At 53.0% G+C, this 13,278-nt stretch overlaps 1 protein-coding gene across 8 annotated transcripts in view; it reads right to left on the bottom strand.

Annotated features, from left to right (window-relative positions):
- The window catches only part of LOC139381119 (dedicator of cytokinesis 1), a 547,069-nt gene that overhangs the window by 103,479 nt on the left and 430,312 nt on the right, over positions 1 to 13,278 (bottom strand). For all 8 annotated transcript variants that reach the window (XM_071124416.1, XM_071124412.1, XM_071124414.1 and 5 more), the window contains exon 38: positions 1,693 to 1,812. In XM_071124416.1, coding sequence (XP_070980517.1) covers positions 1,693 to 1,812 — 120 coding nt within the window. The remainder of the gene's footprint in view (positions 1 to 1,692; positions 1,813 to 13,278) is intronic.

The following is a 13,278-nucleotide window of genomic DNA, read 5'->3' on the forward strand; positions in this document are numbered from 1 at the left end:
CCATTAGAGGGCTTATAGAGGAGGAGGGCTTATAGAGGAGGGCCAATAGAGGGCTTATAGAGGAGGCCAATAGAGGGCTTATAGAGGAGGCCAATAGAGGGCTTCCAGAGGAGGCCAATAGAGGGCTTATAGAGGAGGCCAATAGAGGGCTTCCAGAGGAGGGCCAATAGAGGGCTTATAGAGGAGGAGGGCTTATAGAGGAGGGCCAACAGAGGGCTTCCAGAGGAGGCCAATAGAGGGCTTATAGAGGAGGCCAATAGAGGGCTTATAGAGGAGGCCAATAGAGGGCTTATAGAGGAGGGCCAATAGAGGGCTTATAGAGGAGGGCCAATAGAGGGCTTCCAGAGGAGGGCCAATAGAGGGCTTATAGAGGAGGCCAATAGAGGGCTTATAGAGGAGGAGGGCTTATAGAGGAGGGCCAACAGAGGGCTTCCAGAGGAGGAGGGCTTATAGAGGAGGCCAATAGAGGGCTTATAGAGGAGGCCAATAGAGGGCTTATAGAGGAGGGCCAATAGAGGGCTTATAGAGGAGGCCAATAGAGGGCTTATAGAGGAGGCCAATAGAGGGCTTATAGAGGAGGGCCAATAGAGGGCTTCCAGAGGAGGGCCAATAGAGGGCTTATAGAGGAGGCCAATAGAGGGCTTATAGAGGAGGAGGGCTTATAGAGGAGGGCCAATAGAGGGCTTATAGAGGAGGAGGGCTTATAGAGGAGGGCCAATAGAGGGGTTATAGAGGAGGAGGGCTTATAGAGGAGGGCCAATAGAGGGCTTATAGAGGAGGAGGGCTTATAGAGGAGGGCCAATAGAGGGCTTATAGAGGAGGCCAATAGAGGGCTTATAGAGGAGGCCAATAGAGGGCTTATAGAGGAGGGCCAATAGAGGGCTTCCAGAGGAGGGGGGCTTATAGAGGAGGGCCAATAGAGGGCTTATAGAGGAGGCCAATAGAGGGCTTATAGAGGAGGCCAATAGAGGGCTTATAGAGGAGGCCAATAGAGGGCTTATAGAGGAGGGCCAATAGAGGGCTTATAGAGGAGAGACGGGATGTTTTAGGCGTCTCCACGTTGCCTCTCTGGACCGTTGAAGAAGGATCAGATAGAACAGGTCCCAAAACATCTGGAACACGATGAACAAAAAGGTGCAGCTCACTAACTCTGTCTACCTCTTTAGTCCCACCAGACCTACACACTCTCTCTGGACACCCCCCCTCTCTATCTCTTTCACTCCCCCTCTCTCTCTCTCTCTCTCTCTCTCTGGACACCCCCCCATCTCTCTCTCTCACCACCCCATTATCTCTCTCTCTCAGCCCCCCCCACCTCTCTCTCTCTCTCTCCCACCCCCCTCTCTCAAACCCCTCGCTCTCTCGCTCAACCACCGCCCTCTCTCTCACACCTCCCTCTCTCTCTCACCACCCCCCCTCTCTCACCACCTCCATCTCTCACCACCACCCCTCTCTCACCACCTCCCCTCTCTCACCACCCCCCCCCTCTCACCACCTCCCCTCTCTCACCACCTCCCCTCTCTCACCACCTCCCCTCTCACCACCTCCCCTCTCACCACCTCCCCACCTCTCTCTCACCATCCCCCCTCTCTCAATCTCTCACCAACACTCACTTTCTCACCAACACACACACTATCTCTCTCTCTAATACACACCCTCTCTCCCCCCTCCCATCACCCTCCTCCCTCTAGGTACCTTGCCCTTGTCGAAGAAGTTGATGATCTCCTGGTAGAGCTGGTCCTTGAGTTGTCCTTGTGTGGAGGCCTGGTAGCCGTCTCTCTGGGTCAGGTGAGCTGCACACGGCTCCTCAGACCACTGCAGGGACAGAGATCATGTTACCTCTATAGAACAGACCCTGTAGATACAGATCATGTTACCTCTATAGAACAGATCATGTTACCTCTATAGAACAGACCCTGTATAGTATAATATTAACTGTAGCTGAGCAGTATACTCTATCAGACTATATCAGAATTAGATTCCTCAATAGAGCTAAACATTGATCTACAGTGGGGAGAGGAGGAGGAGAGGAAAAGAGAGAGAGAGGAGGGAGGAGGAGAGGAAAGAGGAGAGGAGGGAGAGGAGGGAGGAGGAGAAGAGGGAGGAAGAGAGGAGGGAGGAGGAGAGGAGGGAGGAGGAGAGGAAAAGAGAGAGTTAGAGGAGGGAGGAGGAGAGGAGGGAGGAGGAGAGGAAAAGAGAGAGTGAGAGGAGGGAGGAGGAGAGGAAAGAGGAGAGGAGGGAGAGGAGAAGAGGGAGGAGGAGAGGAGGGAGGAGGAGAGGAGGGAGGAGGAGAGGAAAAGAGAGAGTGAGAGGAGGGAGGAGGAGAGGAGGGAGGAGGAGAGGAAAAGAGAGAGTGAGAGGAGGGAGGAGGAGAGGAAAGAGGAGAGGAGGGAGGAGTTGAGGAGAGGAGGAGGAGAGGAGGAGGGGAGGAGAGAGAAGGAGAGGAGGGAGGAGGAGAAGAGGAGGGAGGAGGAGAGAGGAGGGGAAGAGGAGGAGAGAGGAGAAGAGAAGGAGAGAGGAGGGAGGAGGAGGAGGGGTGAGGAAAGGAGGGAGGAGGAGAGGAATAGAGAGAAGGGAGGAGAAGAATAGAGGAGGAGGGAGGAGAGGAGGGATGAGGAGAGGAAAAGAGAGGAGGGAGGAGAGGGGGGAGGGAGGAGGAGAGGAAAAGAGAGGAGGGAGGAGGAGAGGAAAAGAGAGGAGGAGTGGAGGGGGGAGGAAAGGAAAGGAAAAGAGAGGTGGAGTGGAGGGAGGACGAGAGGAGGAGGAGAAGAGAGAGATAACTTATGGAAAAGCTACATTAACACATCAGATATTGATTTATGCAGTGATAAAACCATATTAATCATCACACATTGTGCTTCATTCTGTAAACAACAGGGAGATGGAAACATTTCTGCTGACCACACAGTCCTCTCCTCCAGTCTCTCTACCCACTCTAATTATTAACGTTGTGAGTGGCTGGACGAGGCCGGCCAACAGGCTAGATGCAGCGATCCTATTGGCTCCCCGGTCCCAGCCTCGGTAACCCTACTAAGGTCCTGTCACAACTGATTCATTGCCACGGTAACGTAACTGACATTCCATGCTGTTGTTGAACAAGAGAGAACGCAACGATCTCTAGGTAAAATCGAATTAGGTAGTGGGGTCCTCCCAAACGGCACCCTATTCCCTATATAGTGCACTAACTTTTTGGAATGGGCCATGGTAAAAAAAAAGAAGTAGTGCACTATATAGGGAATAGGGTGCCATATGAGATGGAGACAATATTTACATAGCAAAGCTGGCGCCGTCTGTTGAAGTGACGTGACCTCCACATTTTCATGTACGGTACAGTGCACTGTGGGAGAAAAGCAACGGCTCGCAGATTTGACGCTACTGTGGGCTTAGAAACAGCCTCGGAAATCCAAACGGAACCGGGCCACTTTCCATTGGCCAATAAGCAGGACAAGGAAGTCTTGATCCTGTTTGGATTTGGAGACGAGGAAGGTTGGCTTCCTTTACATGGAGTCTAAGGTTAAAGGTCAAACAGCCTAAATGAAAGGGATCCTGCAGGACGTTGGTTATTATTGATTCCGTTATAGTTTGAGCAGCTCTTCCGTGATTAAAGAGAGGAGAGGTGTTCACGTCCTGCAGGACGATGGTTATTATTGATTCCGTTATAGTTTGAGCAGCTCTTCCGTGATTAAAGAGAGGAGAGGTGTTCACGTCCTGCAGGACGATGGTTATTATTGATTCCGTTATAGTTTGAGCAGCTCTTCCGTGATTAAAGAGAGGAGAGGTGTTCACGTCCTGCAGGACGATGGTTATTATTGATTCCGTTATAGTTTGAGCAGCTCCTCCGTGATTAAAGAGAGGAGAGGTGTTCACGTCCTGCAGGACGATGGTTATTATTGATTCCGTTAGTTTGAGCAGCTCCTCCGTGATTAAAGAGAGGATAGGTGTTCACGTCCTGCAGGACGATGGTTATTATTGATTCCGTTATAGTTTGAGCAGCTCTTCCGTGATTAAAGAGAGGAGAGGTGTTCACGTCCTGCAGGACGATGGTTATTATTGATTCCGTTATAGTTTGAGCAGCTCCTCCGTGATTAAAGAGAGGAGAGGTGTTCACGTTGCCATCGTCACCTAGTTATTTCTGGAAGTGCTGAAACGACATCAATCACACTGACGCTGTAAATTCAACATCCTCAGCCAGGTTTCCTACAAGTCTGTGTCCCAAATCACAACCCATTCCTTATGTAGTGACCAGGGCCCTATGGCCAATGGTACACTATTCCCTACGTAGTGCACTACTTTGACCAGGGCCCTATGGACAATGGCACCCTATTCCCTACGTAGTGCACTACGTTGACCGGGGCCCTATGGCCAATGGCACCCTATTCCCTACGTAGTGCACTACGTTGACCAGGGCCCTATGGCCAATGGTACCCTATTCCCTACCTGGTGCACTACGTTGACCAAGGCCCTATGGCCAATGGCACCCTATTCCCTACGTAGTGCACTACTTTGACCAGGGCCCTATGGACAATGGTACCCTTTTCCTTACGTAGTGCACTACGTTGACCAGGGCCCTATGGCCAAGGGCACCCTATTCCCTACGTAGTGCACTACTTTGACCAGGAACCATAGGCTGCCATTTGGGATATAGACTAGGAATGATAATTCTCGTAGTACATTATTTTATCTATATAGTGGACCATAGAGAGAGAGACCAGTCACATTATCTATATAGTGGACCACAGAGAGACCAGTCACATTATCTATATAGTGGACCATAGAGAGAGACCAGACACATTATCTATATAGTGGACCACAGAGAGAGAACAGCCACATTATCTATATAGTGGACCATAAAGAGAGACCAGACACATTATTTATATAGTGGACCACAGAGAGAGACCAGACACATTATCTATATAGTGGACCATAGAGAGAGAGACCAGACTCATTATCTATATAGTAGACCACAGAGAGAGACCAGACACATTATCTATATAGTAGACCACAGAGAGAGACCAGACACATTATCTATATCGTAGACCACAGAGAGACCAGACATATTATCTATATAGTAGACCACAGAGAGAGACCAGACACATTATCTATATAGTAGACCATAGAGAGAGAGAGACCAGTCACATTATCTATATAGTGGACCATAGAGAGACCAGTCACATTATCTATATAGTAGACCACAGAGAGAGACCAGCCACATTATCTATATAGTAGACCATAGAGAGAGAGAGAACAGTCACATTATCTATGTAGTGGACCATAGAGAGACCAGTCACATTATCTATATAGTAGACCACAAAGAGAGACCAGCCACATTATCTATATAGTAGACCATAGAGAGAGAGAGACCAGACACATTATCTATATAGTGGACCATAGAGAGACCAGACACATTATCTATATAGTGGACCATAGAGAGACTAGTCACATTATCTATATAGTGGACCATAGAGAGACTAGTCACATTATCTATATAGTGGACCACAGAGAGAGACCAGACACATTATCTATATAGTGGACCATAGAGAGACCAGTCACATTATCTATATAGTGGACCACAGAGAGAAACCAGACACATTATCTATATAGTGTACCATAGAGAGACCAGACACATTATCTATATAGTGGACCATAGAGAGACCAGACACATTATCTATATAGTGGTCCATAGAGAGACTAAAAACAGAAAGACAGTTGAGCTTCCTACAAACCAATTCATGACACACATTGAAGAAATACTCTAACCTCCAGGCTCTGCTTTGGAAAAATCACATTTTACAGTATAATAACCTCCTGTTCTCTCTTTTATCTCTGTCTCCCTCTTTGCAGCATTTGGGGAAAGCCCCAGCAGGTTTGAAATGGCAAAAAATTATTATAATAATAAATAAATATATATATATAATAATAAGAAGAAATGAGATTCTTCCTCATTGTGTCCCGTTGTCCCATAGAGATGTATAGAGTTCGCAACATTGCATCTGTCCTATTACAGCGTCTGTGAGCACACAGGCAGAGCCATTGAGACCGATACAACATCTCTCCCGCTCTCCATTCTTCTCCTCTCTCCCCAGTCCCCTCTCTCTCTCTCTCCCCCCAGTCCCCTCTCTCTCTCCATTCTTCTCCTCTCTCCCCAGTCCCTTCTCCTCTCTCCCCAGTCCCCTCTCTCTCTCTCTCCCCCCAGTCCTCTCACTTTCTCCAATCTTCTCCTCTCTCCCCAGTCCCCTCTCCCCCCAGTCCCCTCACTTTCTCCAATCTTCTCCTCTCTCCCCAGTCCCCTCTCCTCTCCCCCCAGTCCCCTCTCTCTCTCCATTCTTCTCCTCTCTCCCCAGTCCCCTCTCTCTCTCTAAAATTCTTCTCCTCCCTCCCCTGTCCCTTCTCTCTCTCTCTCTCCATCCTTCTCCTCTCTCCCCAGTCCCCTCTCTCTCTCTCTCTCTCGCTCCATTCTTCTCCTCTCTCCCCAGACCCCTCTCTCTCTCTCGATCTCTCTCCATACTTCTCCTCTCTCCCCAGTCCCTCTCTCTCTCTCTCCATCCTTCTCCTCTCTCCCCAGTCCCCTCTCTCTCTCTCTCTCTCCATTCTTCTCCTCTCTCCCCAGTCCCCTCTCTCTCTCTCCATCCTTCTCCTCTCTCCCCAGTCCCCTCTCTCGCTCTCTCTCCATCCTTCTCCTCTCTCCCCTGTCCCCTCTCTATCTCCATTCTTCTCCTCTCTCCCCAGACCCCCCTCTCTCTCTCCATTCTTCTCCTCTCTCCATTCTTCTCCTCTCTCCCCAGTCCCCTCTCTCTCTCTCTCTCTCTCCCCAGTCCCCTCTCTCTCCATACTTCTCCTCTCTCCCCAGTCCCCTCTCTCTCTCTCTCCATCCTTCTCCTCTCTCCCCAGTCCCCCTCTCTCTCTCTCCATTCTTCTCCTCTCTCCCAGACCCCCATCTCTCTCTCCATTCTTCTCCTCTCTCCCCAGTCCCCTCTCTCTCTCTCTCCATTCTTCTCCTCTCTCCCCAGTCCCCTCTCTCTCTCTCTCCATCCTTCTCCTCTCTCCCCAGTCCCCCTCTCTCTCTCTCCATTCTTCTCCTCTCTCCCAGACCCCCATCTCTCTCTCCATTCTTCTCCTCTCTCCCCAGTCCCCTCTCTCTCTCTCTCCATTCTTCTCCTCTCTCCCCAGTCCCCTCTCTCTCTCTCTCTCTCTCTCCATTATTCTCCTCTCTCCCCAGTCCCCTCTCTCTCTCTCTCTCCCTTCTTTTCCTCTCTCCCCAGTCCCCTCTCTCTCTCTCTCCATTCTTCTCCTCTCTCCCCAGACCCCTCTCTCTCTCTCCATTCTTCTCCTCTCCCCAGACCCCTCTCTCTCTCCATTCTTCTCCTCTCTCCCCAGTCCCCTCTCTCTCTCTCTCTCTCTCTCTCCATTCTTCTCCTCTCTCGCCAGTCCCTTCTCCTCTCTCCCCAGTCCCCTCTCTCTCTCTCTCCCCCCAGTCCTCTCACTTTCTCCAATCTTCTCCTCTCTCCCCAGTCCCCTCTCCCCCCAGTCCCCTCACTTTCTCCAATCTTCTCCTCTCTCCCCAGTCCCCTCTCCTCTCCCCCCAGTCCCCTCTCTCTCTCCATTCTTCTCCTCTCTCCCCAGTCCCCTCTCTCTCTCTAAAATTCTTCTCCTCCCTCCTCAGTCCCTTCTCTCTCTCTCTCTCCATCCTTCTCCTCTCTCCCCAGTCCCCTCTCTCTCTCTCTCTCTCGCTCCATTCTTCTCCTCTCTCCCCAGACCCCTCTCTCTCTCTCGATCTCTCTCCATACTTCTCCTCTCTCCCCAGTCCCTCTCTCTCTCTCTCCATCCTTCTCCTCTCTCCCCAGTCCCCTCTCTCTCTCTCTCTCCATTCTTCTCCTCTCTCCCCAGTCCCCTCTCTCTCTCTCTCTCTCCATTCTTCTCCTCTCTCCCCAGTCCCCTCTCTCTCTCTCCATTCTTTTCCTCTCTCCCCAGTCCCCTCTCTCTCTCTCTCCATTCTTCTCCTCTCTCCCCAGACCCCTCTCTCTCTCTCCATTCTTCTCCTCTCCCCAGACCCCTCTCTCTCTCCATTCTTCTCCTCTCTCCCAAGTCCCCTCTCTCTCTCTCTCTCTCTCTCTCTCTCTCTCCATTCTTCTCCTCTCTCCCCAGACCCCTCTCTCTCTCTCCATTCTTCTCCTCTCTCCCCAGTTCCCTCTCTCTCTCTCTCTCTCCATTCTTCTCCTCTCTCCCCAGTCCCCTCTCTCGCTCTCTCCATTCTTCTCCTCTCTCCCCAGTCCCCTCTCACTCTCTCCATTCTTCTCCTCTCTCCCCAGTCCCCTCTCTCTCTCTCCCCCTCCATTCTTCTCCTCTCTCCCCAGACCCCCCTCTCTCTCTCCATTCTTCTCCTCATCTCATCAGTCCCCTCTCTCTCTCTCTCCATTCTTCTCCTCTCTCCCCAGTCCCTTCTCCTCTCTCCCCAGTCCCCTCTCTCTCTCTCTCCCCCCAGTCCTCTCACTTTCTCCAATCTTCTCCTCTCTCCCCAGTCCCCTCTCCTCTCCCCCCAGTCCCCTCTCTCTCTCCATTCTTCTCCTCTCTCCCCAGTCCCCTCTCTCTCTAAAATTCTTCTCCTCCCTCCCCAGTCCCTTCTCTCTCTCTCTCTCCATCCTTCTCCTCTCTCCCCAGTCCCCTCTCTCTCTCTCTCTCTCGCTCCATTCTTCTCCTCTCTCCCCAGACCCCTCTCTCTCTCTCGATCTCTCTCCATACTTCTCCTCTCTCCCCAGTCCCTCTCTCTCTCTCTCCATCCTTCTCCTCTCTCCCCAGTCCCCTCTCTCTCTCTCTCTCCATTCTTCTCCTCTCTCCCCAGTCCCCTCTCTCTCTCTCTCTCTCCATTCTTCTCCTCTCTCCCCAGTCCCCTCTCTCTCTCTCCATTCTTTTCCTCTCTCCCCAGTCCCCTCTCTCTCTCTCTCCATTCTTCTCCTCTCTCCCCAGACCCCTCTCTCTCTCTCCATTCTTCTCCTCTCCCCAGACCCCTCTCTCTCTCCATTCTTCTCCTCTCTCCCAAGTCCCCTCTCTCTCTCTCTCTCTCTCTCTCTCTCCATTCTTCTCCTCTCTCCCCAGACCCCTCTCTCTCTCTCCATTCTTCTCCTCTCTCCCCAGTTCCCTCTCTCTCTCTCTCTCTCCATTCTTCTCCTCTCTCCCCAGTCCCCTCTCTCGCTCTCTCCATTCTTCTCCTCTCTCCCCAGTCCCCTCTCACTCTCTCCATTCTTCTCCTCTCTCCCCAGTCCCCTCTCTCTCTCTCCCCCTCCATTCTTCTCCTCTCTCCCCAGACCCCCCTCTCTCTCCCCATTCTTCTCCTCATCTCATCAGTCCCCTCTCTCTCTCTCTCCATTCTTCTCCTCTCTCCCCAGTCCCTTCTCCTCTCTCCCCAGTCCCCTCTCTCTCTCTCTCCCCCCAGTCCTCTCACTTTCTCCAATCTTCTCCTCTCTCCCCAGTCCCCTCTCCCCCCAGTCCCCTCACTTTCTCCAATCTTCTCCTCTCTCCCCAGTCCCCTCTCCTCTCCCCCCAGTCCCCTCTCTCTCTCCATTCTTCTCCTCTCTCCCCAGTCCCCTCTCTCTCTAAAATTCTTCTCCTCCCTCCCCAGTCCCTTCTCTCTCTCTCCATCCTTCTCCTCTCTCCCCAGTCCCCTCTCTCTCTCTCTCTCTCGCTCCATTCTTCTCCTCACTCCCCAGACCCCTCTCTCTCTCTCGATCTCTCTCCATACTTCTCCTCTCTCCCCAGTCCCTCTCTCTCTCTCTCCATCCTTCTCCTCTCTCCCCAGTCCCCTCTCCCCCCAGTCCCCTCACTTTCTCCAATCTTCTCCTCTCCCCCCAGTCCCCTCTCTCTCTCCATTCTTCTCCTCTCTCCCCAGTCCCCTCTCTCTCTAAAATTCTTCTCCTCCCTCCCCAGTCCCTTCTCTCTCTCTCTCTCCATCCTTCTCCTCTCTCCCCAGTCCCCTCTCTCTCTCTCTCTCTCGCTCCATTCTTCTCCTCACTCCCCAGACCCCTCTCTCTCTCTCGATCTCTCTCCATACTTCTCCTCTCTCCCCAGTCCCTCTCTCTCTCTCTCCATCCTTCTCCTCTCTCCCCAGTCCCCTCTCTCTCTCTCTCTCTCCATTCTTCTCCTCTCTCCCCAGTCCCCTCTCTCTCTCTCTCCATCCTTCTCCTCTCTCCCCAGTCCCCTCTCTCTCTCTCTCCATCCTTCTCCTCTCTCCCCTGTCCCCTCTCTATCTCCATTCATCTCCTCTCTCCCCAGACCCCCCTCTCTCTCTCCATTCTTCTCCTCTCTCCCCAGTCCCCTCTCTCTCTCTCTCTCCCCAGTCCCCTCTCTCTCCATCCTTCTCCTCTCTCCCCAGTCCCCACTCTCGCTCTCTCTCCATACTTCTCCTCTCTCCCCAGTCCCCTCTCTCTCTCTCTCCATCCTTCTCCTCTCTCCCCAGTCCCCCTCTCTCTCTCTCCATTCTTCTCCTCTCTCCCAGACCCCCATCTCTCTCTCCATTCTTCTCCTCTCTCCCCAGTCCCCTCTCTCTCTCTCTCCATTCTTCTCCTCTCTCCCCAGTCCCCTCTCTCTCTCTCTCCATCCTTCTCCTCTCTCCCCAGTCCCCCTCTCTCTCTCTCCATTCTTCTCCTCTCTCCCAGACCCCCATCTCCCTCTCCATTCTTCTCCTCTCTCCCCAGTCCCCTCTCTCTCTCTCTCCATTCTTCTCCTCTCTCCCCAGTCCCCTCTCTCTCTCTCTCTCTCTCTCCATTATTCTCCTCTCTCCCCAGTCCCCTCTCTCTCTCTCTCTCCATTCTTTTCCTCTCTCCCCAGTCCCCTCTCTCTCTCTCTCCATTCTTCTCCTCTCTCCCCAGACCCCTCTCTCTCTCCATTCTTCTCCTCTCCCCAGACCCCTCTCTCTCTCCATTCTTCTCCTCTCTCCCCAGTCCCCCTCTCTCTCTCTCTCTCTCTCTCTCTCCATTCTTCTCCTCTCTCCCAGACCCCTCTCTCTCTCCATTCTTCTCCTCTCTCCCCAGTCCCCTCTCACTCTCTCCATTCTTCTCCTCTCTCCCCAGTCCCCTCTCTCTCTCTCCCCCTCCATTCTTCTCCTCTCTCCCCAGACCCCCCTCTCTCTCCCCATTCTTCTCCTCATCTCATCAGTCCCCTCTCTCTCTCTCTCCATTCTTCTCCTCTCTCCCCAGTCCCTTCTCCTCTCTCCCCAGTCCCCTCTCTCTCTCTCTCCCCCCAGTCCTCTCACTTTCTCCAATCTTCTCCTCTCTCCCCAGTCCCCTCTCCCCCCAGTCCCCTCACTTTCTCCAATCTTCTCCTCTCTCCCCAGTCCCCTCTCCTCTCCCCCCAGTCCCCTCTCTCTCTCCATTCTTCTCCTCTCTCCCCAGTCCCCTCTCTCTCTAAAATTCTTCTCCTCCCTCCCCAGTCCCTTCTCTCTCTCTCCATCCTTCTCCTCTCTCCCCAGTCCCCTCTCTCTCTCTCTCTCTCGCTCCATTCTTCTCCTCACTCCCCAGACCCCTCTCTCTCTCTCGATCTCTCTCCATACTTCTCCTCTCTCCCCAGTCCCTCTCTCTCTCTCTCCATCCTTCTCCTCTCTCCCCAGTCCCCTCTCCCCCCAGTCCCCTCACTTTCTCCAATCTTCTCCTCTCCCCCCAGTCCCCTCTCTCTCTCCATTCTTCTCCTCTCTCCCCAGTCCCCTCTCTCTCTAAAATTCTTCTCCTCCCTCCCCAGTCCCTTCTCTCTCTCTCTCTCCATCCTTCTCCTCTCTCCCCAGTCCCCTCTCTCTCTCTCTCTCTCGCTCCATTCTTCTCCTCACTCCCCAGACCCCTCTCTCTCTCTCGATCTCTCTCCATACTTCTCCTCTCTCCCCAGTCCCTCTCTCTCTCTCTCCATCCTTCTCCTCTCTCCCCAGTCCCCTCTCTCTCTCTCTCTCTCCATTCTTCTCCTCTCTCCCCAGTCCCCTCTCTCTCTCTCTCCATCCTTCTCCTCTCTCCCCAGTCCCCTCTCTCTCTCTCTCCATCCTTCTCCTCTCTCCCCTGTCCCCTCTCTATCTCCATTCATCTCCTCTCTCCCCAGACCCCCCTCTCTCTCTCCATTCTTCTCCTCTCTCCCCAGTCCCCTCTCTCTCTCTCTCTCCCCAGTCCCCTCTCTCTCCATCCTTCTCCTCTCTCCCCAGTCCCCACTCTCGCTCTCTCTCCATACTTCTCCTCTCTCCCCAGTCCCCTCTCTCTCTCTCTCCATCCTTCTCCTCTCTCCCCAGTCCCCCTCTCTCTCTCTCCATTCTTCTCCTCTCTCCCAGACCCCCATCTCTCTCTCCATTCTTCTCCTCTCTCCCCAGTCCCCTCTCTCTCTCTCTCCATTCTTCTCCTCTCTCCCCAGTCCCCTCTCTCTCTCTCTCCATCCTTCTCCTCTCTCCCCAGTCCCCCTCTCTCTCTCTCCATTCTTCTCCTCTCTCCCAGACCCCCATCTCCCTCTCCATTCTTCTCCTCTCTCCCCAGTCCCCTCTCTCTCTCTCTCCATTCTTCTCCTCTCTCCCCAGTCCCCTCTCTCTCTCTCTCTCTCTCTCCATTATTCTCCTCTCTCCCCAGTCCCCTCTCTCTCTCTCTCTCCATTCTTTTCCTCTCTCCCCAGTCCCCTCTCTCTCTCTCTCCATTCTTCTCCTCTCTCCCCAGACCCCTCTCTCTCTCCATTCTTCTCCTCTCCCCAGACCCCTCTCTCTCTCCATTCTTCTCCTCTCTCCCCAGTCCCCTCTCTCTCTCTCTCTCTCTCTCTCTCTCCATTCTTCTCCTCTCTCCCCAGACCCCTCTCTCTCTCCATTCTTCTCCTCTCTCCCCAGACCCCTCTCTCTCTCCATTCTTCTCCTCTCTCCCCAGTCCCCTCTCTCTCTCTCCATTATTCTCCTCTCTCCCCAGTCCCCTCTCTCTCTCTCTCTCCATTCTTCTCCTCTCTCCCCAGACCCCTCTCTCTCTCTCCATTCTTCTCCTCTCCCCAGACCCCTCTCTCTCTCCATTCTTCTCCTCTCTCCCCAGTCCCCTCTCTCTCTCTCTCTCTCTCTCCATTCTTCTCCTCTCTCCCCAGTTCCCTCTCTCTCTCTCTCTCTCTCTCCATTCTTCTCCTCTCTCCCCAGTCCCCTCTCTCGCTCTCTCCATTCTTCTCCTCTCTCCCCAGTCCCCTCTCACTCTCTCCATTCTTCTCCTCTCTCCCCAGTCCCCTCTCTCTCTCTCCCCCTCAATTCTTCTCCTCTCTCCCCAGACCCCCCTCTCTCTCTCCATTCTTCTCCTCATCTCA

This window comes from Oncorhynchus clarkii, chromosome 23 (genome assembly GCF_045791955.1).
Source record: "Oncorhynchus clarkii lewisi isolate Uvic-CL-2024 chromosome 23, UVic_Ocla_1.0, whole genome shotgun sequence".
Classification (NCBI taxonomy): Eukaryota; Metazoa; Chordata; class Actinopteri; order Salmoniformes; family Salmonidae; genus Oncorhynchus; species Oncorhynchus clarkii.